The sequence below is a fragment of the Oxyura jamaicensis genome, chromosome Z, assembly GCF_011077185.1.
Source record: "Oxyura jamaicensis isolate SHBP4307 breed ruddy duck chromosome Z, BPBGC_Ojam_1.0, whole genome shotgun sequence".
NCBI classification, from domain to species: domain Eukaryota; kingdom Metazoa; phylum Chordata; class Aves; order Anseriformes; family Anatidae; genus Oxyura; species Oxyura jamaicensis.
This window is the reverse complement of record NC_048926.1, coordinates 74,671,057-74,687,095: the sequence shown is the minus strand read 5'-3', so window position 1 is coordinate 74,687,095 and position 16,039 is coordinate 74,671,057. Positions and strand designations below refer to the sequence as shown.

The 16,039-nt window shown below is 42.1% G+C and overlaps 1 protein-coding gene across 3 annotated transcripts in view; it reads left to right on the top strand.

The window, feature by feature from the left end:
• The window catches only part of SVEP1 (sushi, von Willebrand factor type A, EGF and pentraxin domain containing 1), a 124,960-nt gene that overhangs the window by 99,520 nt on the left and 9,401 nt on the right, over positions 1-16,039 (top strand). Inside the window, exons 39-46 of one of the 3 annotated variants that reach the window (XM_035310329.1) lie at positions 490-715; positions 1,533-1,688; positions 5,061-5,124; positions 6,179-6,352; positions 7,331-7,504; positions 9,480-9,653; positions 11,186-11,362; positions 12,250-12,420. In XM_035310329.1, coding sequence (XP_035166220.1) covers positions 490-715; positions 1,533-1,688; positions 5,061-5,124; positions 6,179-6,352; positions 7,331-7,504; positions 9,480-9,653; positions 11,186-11,362; positions 12,250-12,420 — 1,316 coding nt within the window. The remainder of the gene's footprint in view (positions 1-489; positions 716-1,532; positions 1,689-5,060; positions 5,125-6,178; positions 6,353-7,330; positions 7,505-9,479; positions 9,654-11,185; positions 11,363-12,249; positions 12,421-16,039) is intronic. The other 2 variants (XM_035310326.1, XM_035310327.1) reach the window with 2 other exon arrangements.

Sequence of the window (16,039 nt, the reverse complement as noted above, 5' to 3'; positions counted from 1 at the left end):
AGAGCAAATCAGCCTGAAACTTCTAAGCAAGCAGTCTGTGATCAGCCTAAGGCTTGGTTTACTCTTGAAAGAAAATCAGATTATCTTTATAATTGGTGGTTGCAAATGGGATATTCAGCAATTGGGAATCAAGAAGCTGCAGTAGCGCTTGGCACTCTCACAGTTTACTTAACCCAAAGCCCTCCTCACAAATGGAAGGGCAGGGACTGCACCAAGGCATTTGGTATTCTCTAAGCACTAAAGCTACCTCCTCACTTTCCCTGGTGGTGCTTCAGCAACATGAAGCAGCTGGAGATGAAGTCGGAAACTTCCAGCTCTTGCAACAGAATAAACTCAGTCTAGGTATGCTTCCTGTAGGGTTCACTTGAAATAATAGAGAAGTCACCAAGTGTGCTTACGAACAAGAAATGTTGAAAAATGTCTTCGTAACTTGTGGATCAGTTTGTCCCCACAGTGTCCCTGTGGTCAGATGTTAATGCTCTGTTGCAGATGCCTGGAAGGCTACACAATGGTGACAGAGGAAGATGTATGCACTTGCCAGGAAGATGGACAGTGGTCTCCTCAAAGTATTTCCTGTTGCCCCAGAAAGTGTCCACTCCCAGGAAATATCACCCATATAATAGTGCTTGGGGACAACTTCACTGTGAATTCAAACATCACTTTGTCATGTGTAGAAGGCTATACGCTGGTGGGAGGAAGCACATCTACATGCAAGGTATAGTATTATCTGCACTGTTTTATTTTGCAGGCTCTGTTGAATGCAAGAGTTGTCCTCTTGCCCTCATTAGCTTTTGGCTCTTAATTGCACACAACAGAAAAAAATGTAAAGCATGTCCTGCAAAATGTAATATATATGCCTTCTTGTTTACCAGTAAACACATACTTTCAGAACTTTCAGAACTGGAAATTAGTGATTTCTTCTGTCCAAAACTAATGCTTTCCTGTAGAAAAGCATTCCTTATGTCACATGTAGGAGAGTAAATCATGTACTTTTTGCAGGATTAGTACTTTTTGTGAGCAAAGGGTCTCCTCTTACTTTGCTCTTTCAAAGATCTGTTGAAGTAGGAGTAAGTGTGTTTGATGATTGTCTGTTCAGATATTAGACCTCCTTTAGGACCTGGGCAAGCAGATGAAGCACTTAGCCATAGAATGAGACTTTCAGCCAAGAGAAAAGTGCAGAACATGGAACTGAGCACCTGTAGTTTGATTCCTCTCCTGAGGGGTTCCTGAACTATTAGATGACCTTGTATAAGTGAAATTGCTTTTCAAGTTTCTGTTTCCCCGTTTATATTTTGTTCCTTCTGTCTTTCAAGGCTGGGCATTCCTTTCATAGCTGAGCTCCAGACTTTGTTGACGTCTTAGAAGTGCTACTTGCATTAATGAGTTTCTTTAAAGATAATATTACATTAACTACACCAGTATGCCCACAGCTATTGGATGTTTCTGCTACGATTTTCCTAACCTTTTCATTTAGATATGAATTTAGCATACGGAATGATGCATTCACACTTTTTAACACGCTTATTTTTCAGGAGAGTGGTGTTTGGGTGCCAGCGTTTTCTGATGACATCTGCATTCCTGTGTCATGTGGGACCCCGGAATCTCCAGAGCACGGATTTGTGGTTGGCACCAAATTCAGTTATAAAGATGTTGTTCTTTATAAATGTGATCCTGGCTATGAATTACAAGTAAGCAAGCTAAATCTCTAGCACTGTAGAGCTTTAGTTATCCTTTCTTCACTGTTCTTATGTAATGACTGTGAGAATGTATTATGCCTGTTCCTTATTGATGTATTTCCTTAGCTGCTACGGAAGTTCAATATCTGCTGTTGTTGTTGTCTATAGAATGCTCCTGGTATGTCTGGGGTATTACTTGAATTAGTTAACAGTATAACTGAAGCAAATATAAGCATCCTGTTCAAAGGCATGTATTCAGCAAATATATTTCAGTGTTGTTTTTTTATAGCTGAAGATTATTTCAATCCTCAAAGTACAGCTTTTATGTTACTTCTGTGCATAATGATATGTACTTGTGACCATAAATCATGGAAGAGTTAATTTCTCGCATATGCTCTCCTGAACTAGCTCTTTGATCTCAGTTAGATTTTTTCCATTTTCCAATCTCATAACATTCCAAACTCTTATGTCTTCTGCATTCTGCCTTTGAAACTCAAAGCTCCTGATTAAATGGCATTGCCCTGAGTGCTATGGTATTGCTAGATGATGTGGAAGTGATTTGTCTTTTTTGATAAGACAAAGAGATTACAGTTTGTTTAATGGCAGCTTTATTCCCTGGTGGAGATGTGAACAAAGTCCTTTCCTGTCTATTGTTTTTGTTATGAGCACGGAGCTATTGTTCCTCTCTGAGCACCACTGATGTCCAGTTACCAGGCCTCATGCTAGCCAGTTCATAGCAGCCTCATGTTTTCAAAATTGCAATGAGTTTAGAAGTGAAAATTCATTGCTGAGGTACAGCATGGCCTTCACCATCCCCAGGTGATGGCAGAATATGGGACAATCCTGTCCAGAGGTATGAAGTAGCAATGACAGGTGCTGTCTCTTAACTCTGCATTTCATGAGTACCAAACAAAATGCAGTATCATGCTTTCTTGGTACTGTGGTAACACTGATAATATATACAAACTTCATGCATATGAATACACCCAGACAGTATTGCATTCACTTGGTCTCTCAGTAATTATAAAACAGAGAGTTTAGAGAATTCACAGGTAATAATAAATCTAATTTGCATTATTTTGCCACATATGTAGTATCAGTGGGGATGAAGGATTGGGTCAATATTTAGACAGAGAGGCAGAATTGTTGTTAAACCTATTTTTGGTGGTAATAAATCAGTGCTTTTGCATAGCAAAAGGTTGATCTGTGCTTTGTATGCCAGCTTCACCACCTAGTGTCCATGTGTTTCCCTCATGTTAGAGGTCCTGTGTTTTTCTCTCCAGAAAGCAAAGTACATTGGCTGTAATGCCTTTACAACACTAATTTCAAGCAGCTGTCCTTGTAGTAATGAAGGTACATTACTTCAAGGGACAAATTTAGATGTTGTTCTTCATGTCTTGGAATAAAATACAAGACAAATCTTTAAGTATTAATAATGTGACGCCCATAATAATAATAATAATAATAAGTATTAATAATGTGACGCCCATCTACAAGAAGGGCCGGAGGGCTGACCCGGGGAACTACAGGCCTGTCAGTTTGACCTCAGTACCAGGGAAGCTCATGGAGCAGATCCTCTTGGGAGTCATCATGCGGCACTTGAAGGGCAAGCAGGCGATCAGGCCAAGTCAGCATGGGTTTATAGAAGGCAGGTCCTGCTTGACGAACCTGATCTCCTTCTATGACAAAGTGTTGCGCTGGGTGGACGAGGGAAAGGCTGTGGATGTGGTCTACCTTGACTTCAGCAAGGCTTTTGACACCGTCTCCCACAGCATTCTCCTCAAGAAACTGGCTGCTCTTGGCTTGGACTGGCGCACGCTTCGTTGGGTTAGAAACTGGCTGGATAGCCGGGCCCAGAGAGTTGTGGTAAATGGAGTCAAATCCAGTTGGAGGCCAGTCACTAGTGGCGTCCCCCAGGGCTCGGTGCTGGGGCCGGTCCTCTTTAACATCTTCATCAATGATCTGGACGAGGGCATTGAGTGCACCCTCAGTAAGTTTGCAGATGACACCAAGTTAGGTGCGAGTGTCGATCTGCTCGAGGGTAGGAAGGCTCTGCAGGAGGATCTGGATAGGCTGCACCGATGGGCTGAGGTCAACTGCATGAAGTTCAACAAGGCCAAGTGCCGGGTCCTGCACCTGGGGCGTAATAATCCCAGGCAGAGCTACAGGCTGGGAGATGAGTGGTTGGAGAGCTGCCAGGCAGAGAAGGACCTGGGAGTGATAGTGGACAGTCGGCTGAATATGAGCCAGCAGTGTGCTCAGGTGGCCAAGAAGGCCAACGGCATCCTGGCTTGTATCAGAAATAGTGTGACCAGCAGGGCTAGGGAGGTGATTGTCCCCCTGTACTCGGCTCTGGTGAGGCCGTACCTCGAGTACTGTGTTCAGTTTTGGGCCCCTCGCTACAAGAAGGACATCAAGGTGCTTGAGCGGGTCCAAAGAAGGGCGACGAAGCTGGTGAGGGGCCTGGAGAACAAGTCCTACGAGGAGCGGCTGAGGGAGCTGGGCTTGTTCAGCCTGGAGAAGAGGAGGCTCAGGGGCGACCTTATCGCTCTCTACAGATACCTTAAAGGAGGCTGTAGAGAGGTGGGGGTTGGCCTGTTCTCCCACGTGCCTGGTGACAGGACGAGGGGGAATGGGCTAAAGTTGCGCCAGGGGAGTTTTAGGTCAGATGTTAGGAAGAGCTTCTTTACTGAAAGGGTTGTGAGGCATTGGAACAGGCTGCCCAGGGAGGTGGTGGAGTCACCATCCCTGGAAGTCTTCAAAAGACGTTTAGATGTAGAGCTTAGGGATATGGTTTAGTGGGGACTGTTAGTGTTAGGTTAGAGGTTGGACTCGATGATCTTGAGGTCTCTTCCAACCTAGAAATTCTGTGATTCTGTGATTCTGTGTATTAGATTAACCATGAAATGTGTTTGTAAGAAATAAATAACGTCATTTATAAGTGAATTTGAAGCAAGAGTGTTTGGGACGTGATCAAAGTCAGTACAGTATGTTTACAAACCATAGGCTTGTACTGTTGGTGAAAAGAAAACAAGTTAGATTTTCATTAAGTGAGTACTGGAAGCAGAAAATGTGCCATCATAACACATTTCTGGGAACAAGAATGGCAAAGTGGACAAAAGCAATGATACTCCAGGGAGGAGGACAAGGAAACTAACTAACTGACCCACAAGCATTTGGTTTGTAAACAATACCCTGCAGTTTGGAGGAAAGAATTCTAGCCTAAACTCTTCTCATCATCTTGGACTGTAAGCATTTAACTCTATCTTATATGGGATGTACATTGAGTGAAGACACACTGGCTTTGCTGGATACCAGAGCTGTTGGGAGAAAAAATGATTGCTAAGTGAAGCTGTTCATTGAGTATTGTCTCTTCTTTCGTAGGGTGATACAGAACGGACTTGCCAAGAAGACAAGCTTTGGAGTGGCACAGTGCCAGCATGCAGAAGTATGTTCCATCTGAGTTTGTCACTTGATGAATTTGGTCAAGGGTGCTTTTAAGCAAAAGACACTTGTGGTCATTTTGCCTGATTTATAATTCATACTGTCTTCATATGTCTAAGAATTGTCAGTAAGTACCACTGATAACATATTGTAGACATGCAGAATTGCTGGTGTGTGCAGGTAACACTGCAGCTTTCCACTGCTGTGCCCCTATACCTCTAAGAAAGCTGGGCAAACAGGTAGCAAAGGGGTTGTTGTTGAATCTTTCCATTTACATACACTTTACTTCAGACATAGGGCTGCATGCACAGAGGGGACTTTAACACATTCCTTCTATTTTAGCTTTATGCATCTTTAGATAAATTTAATGGAAAAGATTAATGATGTAAAGAAGTTTAAACATTTTCTATTAGCTGCATGTTTAAATAGGATGAGATACAGTGTTCAGAGAAACATCAGAGTTCCTCTAAAACTCTGCACAAGTAAAGAGTAGCAATGACAACTTGAAGAGGTGTTTTCTTGTATCAGTTTATTGATACAAGAGATTACTGCCATACTACTTCAACAGATTATTGTCCATCTCAGAAGAGTAATATCTGAAATTTAAACAGTTCTGCCACTTGAGGTCATGGTTTCTCGGGTTGCTAAGAACCTTTGACCAACACAGTTACCCAGAGCTGTGGGTACTCAACATCCTGAACTGTAGCTCTATGGATACTCATTTTCAAACATACTTCAGTTCTGTGAGATGTCTGATTCCCTCTGCCTGCTGTGCCAGAACAGAAGCTGTCTATGTAAATACTTAAGCAGAGTTCAGCTGTTGGCTTCAAGGCTTCCTGCCAGTAAAGCCACAATGGATTTTGTCTTTTAGCAGTATCTGAGAGCATTGAATATTACTCTGCTGCTGTTCTGCTACTCAGGACCAAATACCTGGGAATGCCCAGGTATTCCCAGGTGTTCTGTGTTCTTTCCCTGTTCCTCAGGGTAAAAACTGTGGAGGAGCTGGGAGCAGGACAGGCTGTATGCACTGTGTCTGGAGTATATTTCTTATGTTACAGGAGTATCATGTGGGCCCCCAGAGGCGATAGAAAATGGATCTGTTCAGGGAGAGGAGTTCTTGTTTGGCAGTGAGGCTTTTTACAGCTGCGACCCTGGTTTTGAACTACAGGGACCAAGCCGAAGGATTTGCCACGTTGACAAAAAGTGGAGGCCCTCTGTTCCTTCATGCAGGGGTAAGTAGCAAGCACAGCAACACAGAGGCAGTTTTCCAGGAGGGCCAGGAAACTAACTGGCGTGGTACTTTTGCTGGCTTCCACCTGATCTCCTGCTCCATTGGGGGTATAACAGGAAGAGCCAGCAGAAAAGCCAGCTGAGAAGTTCTCACTGGAAGTTCCTCTCTGCTCTGAAGGGAGCTCCTTTTGACATAACAAAATGGAACAATGATAGAGCTGTGCTCAGGTTACGAGATGAGAAGTGTGGCCTGCTCTATTTGATTTGCTTTGCACTATGGGTTGCAGGGCCTTGAACATCAAGCACTGAGGTGATTTGTCTCTACAATGTCGAGGCTAATATATCTTGGTCCCTGGTATGTCTGGAGATCAAGACTCTGCTCCTTAGGATCAAATCTTGGTCCTGTGAAGCAGAAGGCAATTAATTGTAGGAGCATGGAAAGAAGGATTTATGATTTATTTCATACAGGTTATAAACAAAATGCCCAAATTTTATAATCTCTACCAATAAATTATTTTCCATCTTTTCATGGTGATTTCATAGTCCACCTGCTTGTATTCCTTTCTCTTAGCTTTGACCAATTGGCATGGTCTGTGCAATAAGGACAGGACAGGGGACAAGATCTTCCTTAGCTACTGTCATTTTTCTTGGGGACATCCTGAGACCGTCTTTCACTGTACAGGAAGCAGAGAAGTCTGAAGATGCATCCTCTGGATTAGTCAGAAGAAATATTCTGGATCACTGATCGCTTACAACACTGTCAGATACACCAGGGCAGGGTCTCTCTCAGGTGTTTGCAGCCTGTATCCCAGGAGAGAGGGCAAGCAAGGCATTACATAACCTTTATAGTACTTCACAGATTCTTTCTTCCCATCTTTCCTTTCATTCAGTCTGTGAATAGAACTGCAGACAGTGTATAGCAGCCAGACAGAGTGGGCTTTGTTGTTTGTATAAAACCAAAAATTTTTCTTCTCTTACAGGAATTACTTGTGGGCTGCATCCCTCAGTAGAAAAAGCAGAGGCCATTTCTACAGGAAGCACATACAGAAGTAATGTAACCTTTGTGTGCAGTGCTGGGTATCATCTTGTTGGACCCCAAAATATCACATGTCTTACCAATGGGAGCTGGAGTAAACCTTTACCATCATGTGAAGGTAAACATTTGGTGTCATGGCCTGGCACATTTTGATCTGGTATAAGCAGTACCTCCACCCATGTGCATGTATATCACATAATCCAGGGAGTAAGCTGCTTTCTGGAAACAATTCTGTAATGTATGTTAAAAATTGTGTATGAAAAACAAAACATCTCAAAAGGAACAGTGCCTATTACCAAACCATAAGGAGGTTTAGACATCATCTTTCCTTAGGTCTTAATCTACACTTTTACAGTCTTAGTGAGAGATGACATTGCTTATCATCTGAGAAAATCAAACCATTAACTAAAGGTGATGGACTGTGAGGACATGAAACTTCACCCAACAGCCTTCTGAAGTCAGTTGTTACATTGATATTCTTTCTCTGAATCTGGGGCCCCAAACCCAGCAACAGGATTGTCTCAAGGACAATATCAACAGCCCGGCCTTTATCTCCACACTTCTCACCTGAGTCAATATTGAGAGTGCATAACATACCATTTTACACTTTACTGCTTTCAGACTCTCCCTCGGTAGGTCCTGTTGCTTATACCGAGCAGAACAAGTGTTGAGCAAGAACTGTCTGTATCAGAGTGGGCAGTAGTTGGTGGAAACAAGGCTGTCAACATAAAAGTGGAACAAAACTTCAGGTCCTGAACGTGAACAGGTAGCCACCATTGTTGGATGACTCTGTTCAACATAAAAAGTGTATAGAAGCATAGTAAATTCCAGTATCATTAAGTATGGGTGTTCTTCTTTCCTGTCATTTTAGCCATGAAAAAACAAACTCTGGACTTGACACTATTCCTTTCCTTTCAGAGACACGTTAGTCCATTTTTTTGCTCATCTCACTTCCTTTCAGGCTGTTATTGTCCCTGCTGCACATACTCTGGCCTCCCAAGCTAGATTCCAGACCAAGCACTTTGCTTGCTTGCCATAGTTGCCCCTTGCATTCTCACATGGTGCTGGCTTGTGGATGTCTCCCCAGCCAGCTGCTCACACAGATTCAAAAGGGACCGACATGCTGTGACAGCTTCACCAAAGTAAGGCAGATAATGATCTTCCACTCAAGGCAGGTGTTAGGTGCCTGTCACAAGAGCCATGAAAACTACACGAGGCCTAAGGATCATCAGATGCTGTGGTGGACAGTCCTGTAATGTACAGCTCACTGTATACTACAGTACTCTTAATGCTTTGCAGACCTTCTGGTAGCCATCTGCAAAGTTGGTAAGGTTGTCCACATTGCAGAGGAGGTTTCAAGTACCTAGTCAGGCACCTAAGAGAAGTCATACACTAGCAGTGATGAAATAAACAAGATATCAGGAAAGACTGCTTGAACAAGGATGAGCATGGCCACTTCTCCCAACTTCTCTCTTCCTGTTGCCTGATGGCCTTAGGTCCATCTTTGCTAGTTTAATCTTAACTCATCCTATTATGTAGACCACCCAGGAAAATCTAATTGAAATCAGGATGTAGAACAGAGTGTCTTGTGTAGGAGTGGTAACCTGACTTGGGCTGTCTGCCTGCTGGCTTCAGAAACATAGCGGAGAATCTTGAGGGGAGCAGTTAGTAATTTAAATGTCAGCACCTTGCATCAAACCCATCCTGCATCTCATCTGGCATTTCTTGTCTGTCGAAAAGGAAGTTGCAAAGGGCTGCAAGTTTCTGAGGTACCTCTTAGCAGTGAGAAGGAACCATTTCCATGTTCTACCCCACTTACCCCAGTACAAGGCCATAAATGTGTCCTTCCCTATCTCTGCCAAATTTTGCTGACCTGATAAATGGGTGTCTGTGGCTTTTCTCTATCACTGGGAGGAGCTCCTTCCCCGACCTGACTGCATTGCCTTAATGGGGCTACTGAACTGTCCCTCAATGTTCTTCATAGTATATTAGTCTGTGGCTGCTACTTTAAACATACTGTGTGAGTAACTCAGGAACTGTTGGAAGTCCAGGTCTGATATCAAGCTGAGTTAATGAGAGCTCTTCCTTTGCAGAGACCAGATGCAAAGTTCCACTTTCCTTGCTGAATGGGAAGGCGATTTATGAAAACAATACAGTTGGCAGTACTATAGCATATTTCTGCGAGAGAGGATACAGCTTGGAAGGAGAACCTGCAGCAGAGTGCACAAGGGATGGAAGATGGAGCAATCCCTTGCCTCTCTGTAAACGTGTGTGTTTGCTTTGTAATGAAAAAGAGGTCTCAACTTTTAAGCATTAAAGGCTAGGTTGCTCTTCATTTAAACTGACAGTAATTGAGAGCAACTTCTGCAGATACTTGTGGAGATGCACTGTAATTTTCTTCTGGAGTGGCCATGAGCAGAATTTGTCACTCATAGTTTAAAAAATTGGTTTGACCAACATTAGGAGATATGTTGGTGTGCATCCTGTTTTTACAAAGGAACAAAGGAAGCAGTTGCAGAGACATATTAAAGTGTTACCTTGTCTGAGTGTATTTTTCTGACAGTAAAATAACAAGTTGTGTTCTGCATAACTCCCTTTAGTTGCAAAGCTGACATTAAATGGAGTCAGTTGGATTCAGTGACTTGATATATGAGGAGCAGGTGAGAGAAAGGTGTTTGTTCAGCCTTTGGAAGAGAAGGCAAGGAGAGACCTTATTGTTGTCTGCAAAATGACTATTGGCAGGGTGTAAATAAAAAAGAGCCAGACTCCTTTCAGAGGTGCACAGTGGTAGGATGTGAGGGAGTGGACCCAAGCTGCAACAAAGGAAGATCCAATTAAGTGTCTCAAGAAACTTTTCACTATGGTAGTAGTCAAAGTCTGAAATAGGGGCCTGTAGAGGATGAGAAATGTCCATCCTCAGACATACTTGGATGTCAGCTGTGTGAGGCCTAAAGCAGCCTTAGTTGGTCCTGCTTTGAAAAGAAGGTTGGACTAAATGTCTATGTAAATTATCCTGTGATTCTATGAAATAGCACATTATACACGTGTATACTGTGCATGCACAGCCACAATAGCCATCATTGTTGCTGTATCTGTCTGTAACAAGTTTTAGGATCTACTGTTTTCTCAGGGTAGTGATTGATACTAAAATGTCTAAAAACTAAAATGTTTTTGTACAACAAAGGACTCAGGATTTTAGTTTGAGGAATATGGCATTAATCTGTACTGTAGGTAAGGTTCAGCCTTTTCCACATTCATGGTGAGAGCAGGAAACCATGCAAAAATACCTCAACAAGCTTACAGGCAGTAGTAAATTATCAGAGCAAATCGAAACTCAAATGTCTCTATGCAAACACCTGGATTTTATGCTGTTTTGTATTGATCCAGGCCCTCAGAACAAGGAGAGGTGTAAGTTTGACTCTTTTTAAAAGTGGAGTAGGTCTTACTTTTTTATACAAAGGTAATGGTAACCAGGAAGGACAGAAGAGAGGGTCGTGATTGTAACATATATGATAGTCTCCACATAAATCCTTAGTATATTTTCCAGTGACTTCAATAGAGTACATAGCAAGTCATGTGACAGCAGAGAATAAAACCTTTTAACTTTATTTTATAACCCAAATCTTGTAACTTTACATCAAATTACAAACGGGACTTGTGAATAGCATCCATTTCGATTGCACTTCATATGATTTCATTTTGAAATTTGCAGAAATTCTTCTAAAGTTCTCTCTTTCTTCCTTCCTTTCCTATCTTTTTCCTTCCTTTTCCACTTACCTCACACCTTTTCTTTGAACAGCAAACCCTTGCCCTGTGCCTTTCATAATCCCAGAGAACGCCCTTCTCTCCGAGGTGGATTTTTATGTTGGGCAGAATGTTTCTATCAGGTGCAGGGAAGGCTACCAGCTGAAAGGGCAGGCTGTGATCACCTGTAACGCTGATGAGACTTGGACTCCGACAACGGCTAAGTGTGAAAGTAAGTACAGGTGTTGCAGTTCTGCAAGAACACAGTCCGTTTCTGTAGGTCTGGTGACATCTGGTGAGCATCTGTATCACACAGGAGGGTAACAGCACAGACTTGTTAGCAGAGCTCTCTATCTAGATGCAGTTATCCAGAAAGAAGAGTTTTTTATCTACAATTTTCTTATGGAGAGATGGGTTGCTTCTAGAGACCTTGGCACATAAAAGCAAACAAAGAAGCTCTGTAAAAATGCTGTGTCTTCTTTCTAAGAGAGTTATTTCAAGAAAAATATTCAGAATATGTCTATGAATTGATTCCCCATGTGCACTCACGGTACTGTCCTTCACACTCTGCTGTAATTTTCAATTTACTTTTTGCAAGCACTGCAGCTGGGTTTGATTGTTGCATACCCTAAATGTCTTGAGAATTATTCCAGTGAGAGTATGTCGAGACAAGGGCTGTAGGGAGACGTGTTCTTTCATTGTATTCATTGACACTGATACAAGGCATGAAGTCCATTTTCAGGCATATCTGAAAGCCTTTTGGCTTCTTGCAAGCAGCATTGGCTAGTGCAGACATTGACTTCACTTTACTCTGCAAACCCAGTCTCATGTATTTCCTAGGACCAGGTGTCATCTTTTCCTGTGTCTGGTAGATACAATTGTTGTTGCATTACTTCAAACTGCTGTTGCTGGTCTTCTCCATGCTTTGGTCTTCTCAGTGCTTGCTAGCACACATGTGGGAGTACATACAGTTTCACCCTGTGGGTACCTGCACTGTGGAGAAGTCCTGCATTTTTATCAGAGAAGTCTCAGCATCTCCTGTGGGCAAAGCATGAAGTTGGAAACCATGTCATGAAGGCTTTGTAACTCACCAGCCTCTGGGTGATTTCTTTTGTTTAGAGATATCTTGTGGGCCCCCAGCTCACATAGAGAATGCCCTCATCCGTGGTAGCTTCTATCAGTATGGAGATATGATCACCTATTCCTGCTACAGTGGCTACATGCTGGAGGGGCCCCTGCGAAGCATTTGCCTAGAAAATGGAACGTGGACAACACCACCTACCTGCAAAGGTAAGTATTTTTTTGAACAGAAGTATTTCTTAACTAGCTATAAGCATGGTGGTGTCATCCTAGCTTCAGCAGAAACAAAAGCCAAATTCTTGATGGTTTCAGTGCAGCTGTGATTTCACCCCGGGCATGTTAAGTGCAGGGTGTTGCTTTATTTCCAAGTGAAAGAGAGGACTTCCTGATTTTTTCTCTCTAGTCCTTGCTAACGCTATGGTTTCTCTTCCTACAGTGCTGTGTCCCATACCTTAGATCCTCTCTCCCGCATCTTTTGTAAGAAGGTTACAGAACTAGTCATCTTGTTGACATGCTAGGCTGTTTCAAATAAAGCATTCCTGGTCATTTTTTCAAGCACTGCATAAAACACAAGAGATCAAATGGGTGCTGTGTTTAGAGCTTGGCAGCTCCTGAAAACTCTTTTGCAATAAAGTACTTCAGGGTAGGTTGGTACAGCTCACTAAATAGTGCACACTAAGTACTACAGAAAATTTGTGATTTTAACAAAATACCAAGTACAAAGTCTTACCTTTCCATTCTTGACTTCTATAAATTACAGAATTAACACTTTCACATTGAAGATTTGTAGAAGTTATCAATTTTAAGCAGAAAATGGGGGAAACCAACACAAATCATAGACAACAAACTATACAGTTAAAAACAGTTATAAGAATATTCAAGCACTAACTGAAAACAAAGGGTCACACAGGTGTCATGGAAGAGACCTTGCATCTGCCATTTTCCCACCAGAAGCTTAGGGCACATCAGTGGCAGTCATAAGCAGTCACATTCCCAAAGCTCGAGAATTCCTGCAGAATAGCAGGTGCCAGAACATTGATCTGGTAACATCAGAGTTGTAATCGAAGTTGTCAGGTCTACCTCTTCCCTTGCAAGTGTCTCAGCATCCCATGTCTAAAACTGAAGCAGCAATACTTCCTCCCTCCATTGCTATATTTCTGTTTAGGTCAGAAACCCCTTGGTGTTGGAGGTTTCTGTACAGTGCTTAGCCTGAGTAATCAGGGTCCCTTTGGTAGCTTTTGTTTGTTTGTTTGTTTATTGTTGTTTTTGTTGAATTCTGCCACCAAAACATTAAGACCTAGATAATTTAAGTTGTCCTCCTATGTGAAAGCAGGCACTCTATTAAAATTCCAAATGCAATAGTTAAAATTGCCTTGCCTAAAAATCACAGATCAGCAGGTTGTTTTGAGGAGGCACAGAGCCAATAAAGTGGAATTGTAACTCCTGAACTTTTCAGGAATAGAGAAGCTGCTTCTGAAAACCATCCTTTTCCTAGTAATGTGCTTATGGTTTGGCATTGCCCTGAAGAGTGGGCTGTCAAGCAGCCAAGTAGAGGAGATTTATGGTAAAAGCACCTGAGGTACTTCAGATGCCTGGAGTTATCCTGAAGCCCTTTTGGAAACTTATCCTCACAAACAATGAAGTCCTTTCTGAAAAGCTTACTGAGTATTTTATTATTTCTTTCTAAACTGTGGTGGGTACAGAATTCAAGGGATCTCTGCACAATAGCTACTCTACCTAAGCTAGGTATTTATTGGCAAATTTTTGTATGTTATCTCCAGACTGTAACACTCTGCATTCTTCAGCTGCCTCCTTAATATCATCAGTTCTGCTTTTTATTCTTATTTACTATTTTTCAGTTGCACAGAACACTACCTTATGCCAAGGGCTGTAGTTGTCTGCTAAAAGAGGTTCTTGCCATTGTAACTGTCAAACATCCTGTTTCCAACACCACTGAATTCATGGGACTGTTCAGAGGAATAAGTGTTGGAATTAACTATTTTGAAATACAAAGTGATGATGTGGACAGATGATCAGAGTAGTGCAAGTAAACGAAGTGGAAAAACCTGCCTTTTGGTATTTTAAGGGAGAAAAATAACAATTCCCCCCCCTCCTTTCACCTAAAAGGGAAACTAAAAAGGACCAAAGATTCTTCTGAGGGGACTGATGTGTTTTCATGACACACATCAAAATAATCTTTCAGAACTGCTTTATAATTAATTTGGGGGATTTGCCTAACAAAAGGCCTACAGGACCCAAGCCTTTGTGGTGCACATCAGAAGCAACATGAAAGCACTCTGCAATGATTCACCCTGCATTTCTTCTCTTTGGCTCTGTGAGCTGATTATTAATATGTCCTAAGCCTGCTTGAAACATACTGGCCCGGCTGAACAGGTTGGTTAACGTAAATATTGTAATTAAAAAGCAGACTTTGTTGGCTTCTATGCAAGAGCTGTAACCACAGCTGCACTTGGCTGAATCACTACTAGCTAGTGATTGCAGGCCAGATTCTGATCTGAGTTTCAGGGGTGAGAAGTATTAGGCTGGATCTGACAAACATAAACACCTGTGGGACTCATCAGACTTCACAGATTCACACAGCTTGTCCAACTCCTCTCCTCTCTGAAATGCTCTAAAATCTGTGTCAGGTATTTGCTTTCTGCCTGCATCTTGTTGGCTGGGAGAGGTCTTCTGGCATGGAGCAGCTAACCAAAAGGTTGGTACCCAGCTAGCAGACAAGCATTCTGAGGGGCAGCAGAAGCATCAAGAAACTCTTCACTTGCTACCACAGAAGAGCTTTTTGGCTGAACAGATTTTTTTTTTTTTTTTTTTTTTTTTTTTTACCTCTTCTTACCCAAATCGGTCTTGCAGCAGTTTAGGGCTTGGAAATAACTATCAGCATGGATTTATAAAGTATGGAGTCTCAAAAATTAAAATTGATACTGTGGATGTGAGATGTTCTATCAGAAGCTGAAGTTGCAGTTAATGATTCCCATTTCTTCTCCAGTATATCACAACTGCATTTCTCCTCCTTGCTTTCACAGAAGTAGAAAAAGAGAATGAAATCACAGCTTAACTTCTCACTCCAAGCCTTTCTCTACTTTTGTCTGCTGAGTGAATAGTAATCCCTACAGCTACAGACACATAGAGGCTCTCCCTGTATAAACTGTTGTATAACAAGAGCACACCTAGGGATGGTACTTACTAATTCATCAGAGTTTCAAAACCAGGGGTCCTGGGCAGAAATCCAATAGAAGCATACCTCTGACTGAGATCATGAATCCAAAGCAACTTCTGTAACTCATGAAATGTTCACATCTTCTCCATCAACAGCATGAGAGAGAATAAATTCCAGAAACGATGTGGGGGGCGGCCTTGAATTTAACTTGGCTTTTAATTTATATACCAGCCCTTTACTTACCATCCCATTATACTTCCATGGAATATGTTTTCAGTGGTCTGGATCACAGGCTCCTTCAAAACTTCAAATGTTTTTTGATTCAACTTTCATAATTTTTCATTGCACAGAATAAATCTATTTGTCACACTATTCCACTTAAGTCAACACCTAGAGACAAGCTGTTTGTTTATTCTTAGATATCTTTACAACAAAGATCGTTCCAAATACCTCTTGAAATACTGCAACTTCCGTGAAGCTGTCAGGGCATGAGGTCTCTTCCCAATCTCATTATCAGATGACATTTGGGAAAGCTCTTGAGTTTTTTAAAAAAGCAAAAGCTTCAGCTAAGGCTTTCAATGGACTCCAAGCTGTAACTTGCAGCTTGGCATGGTTTAGTTGCAAGAGTGACTCAAGTTCTGTTCTGTCAGT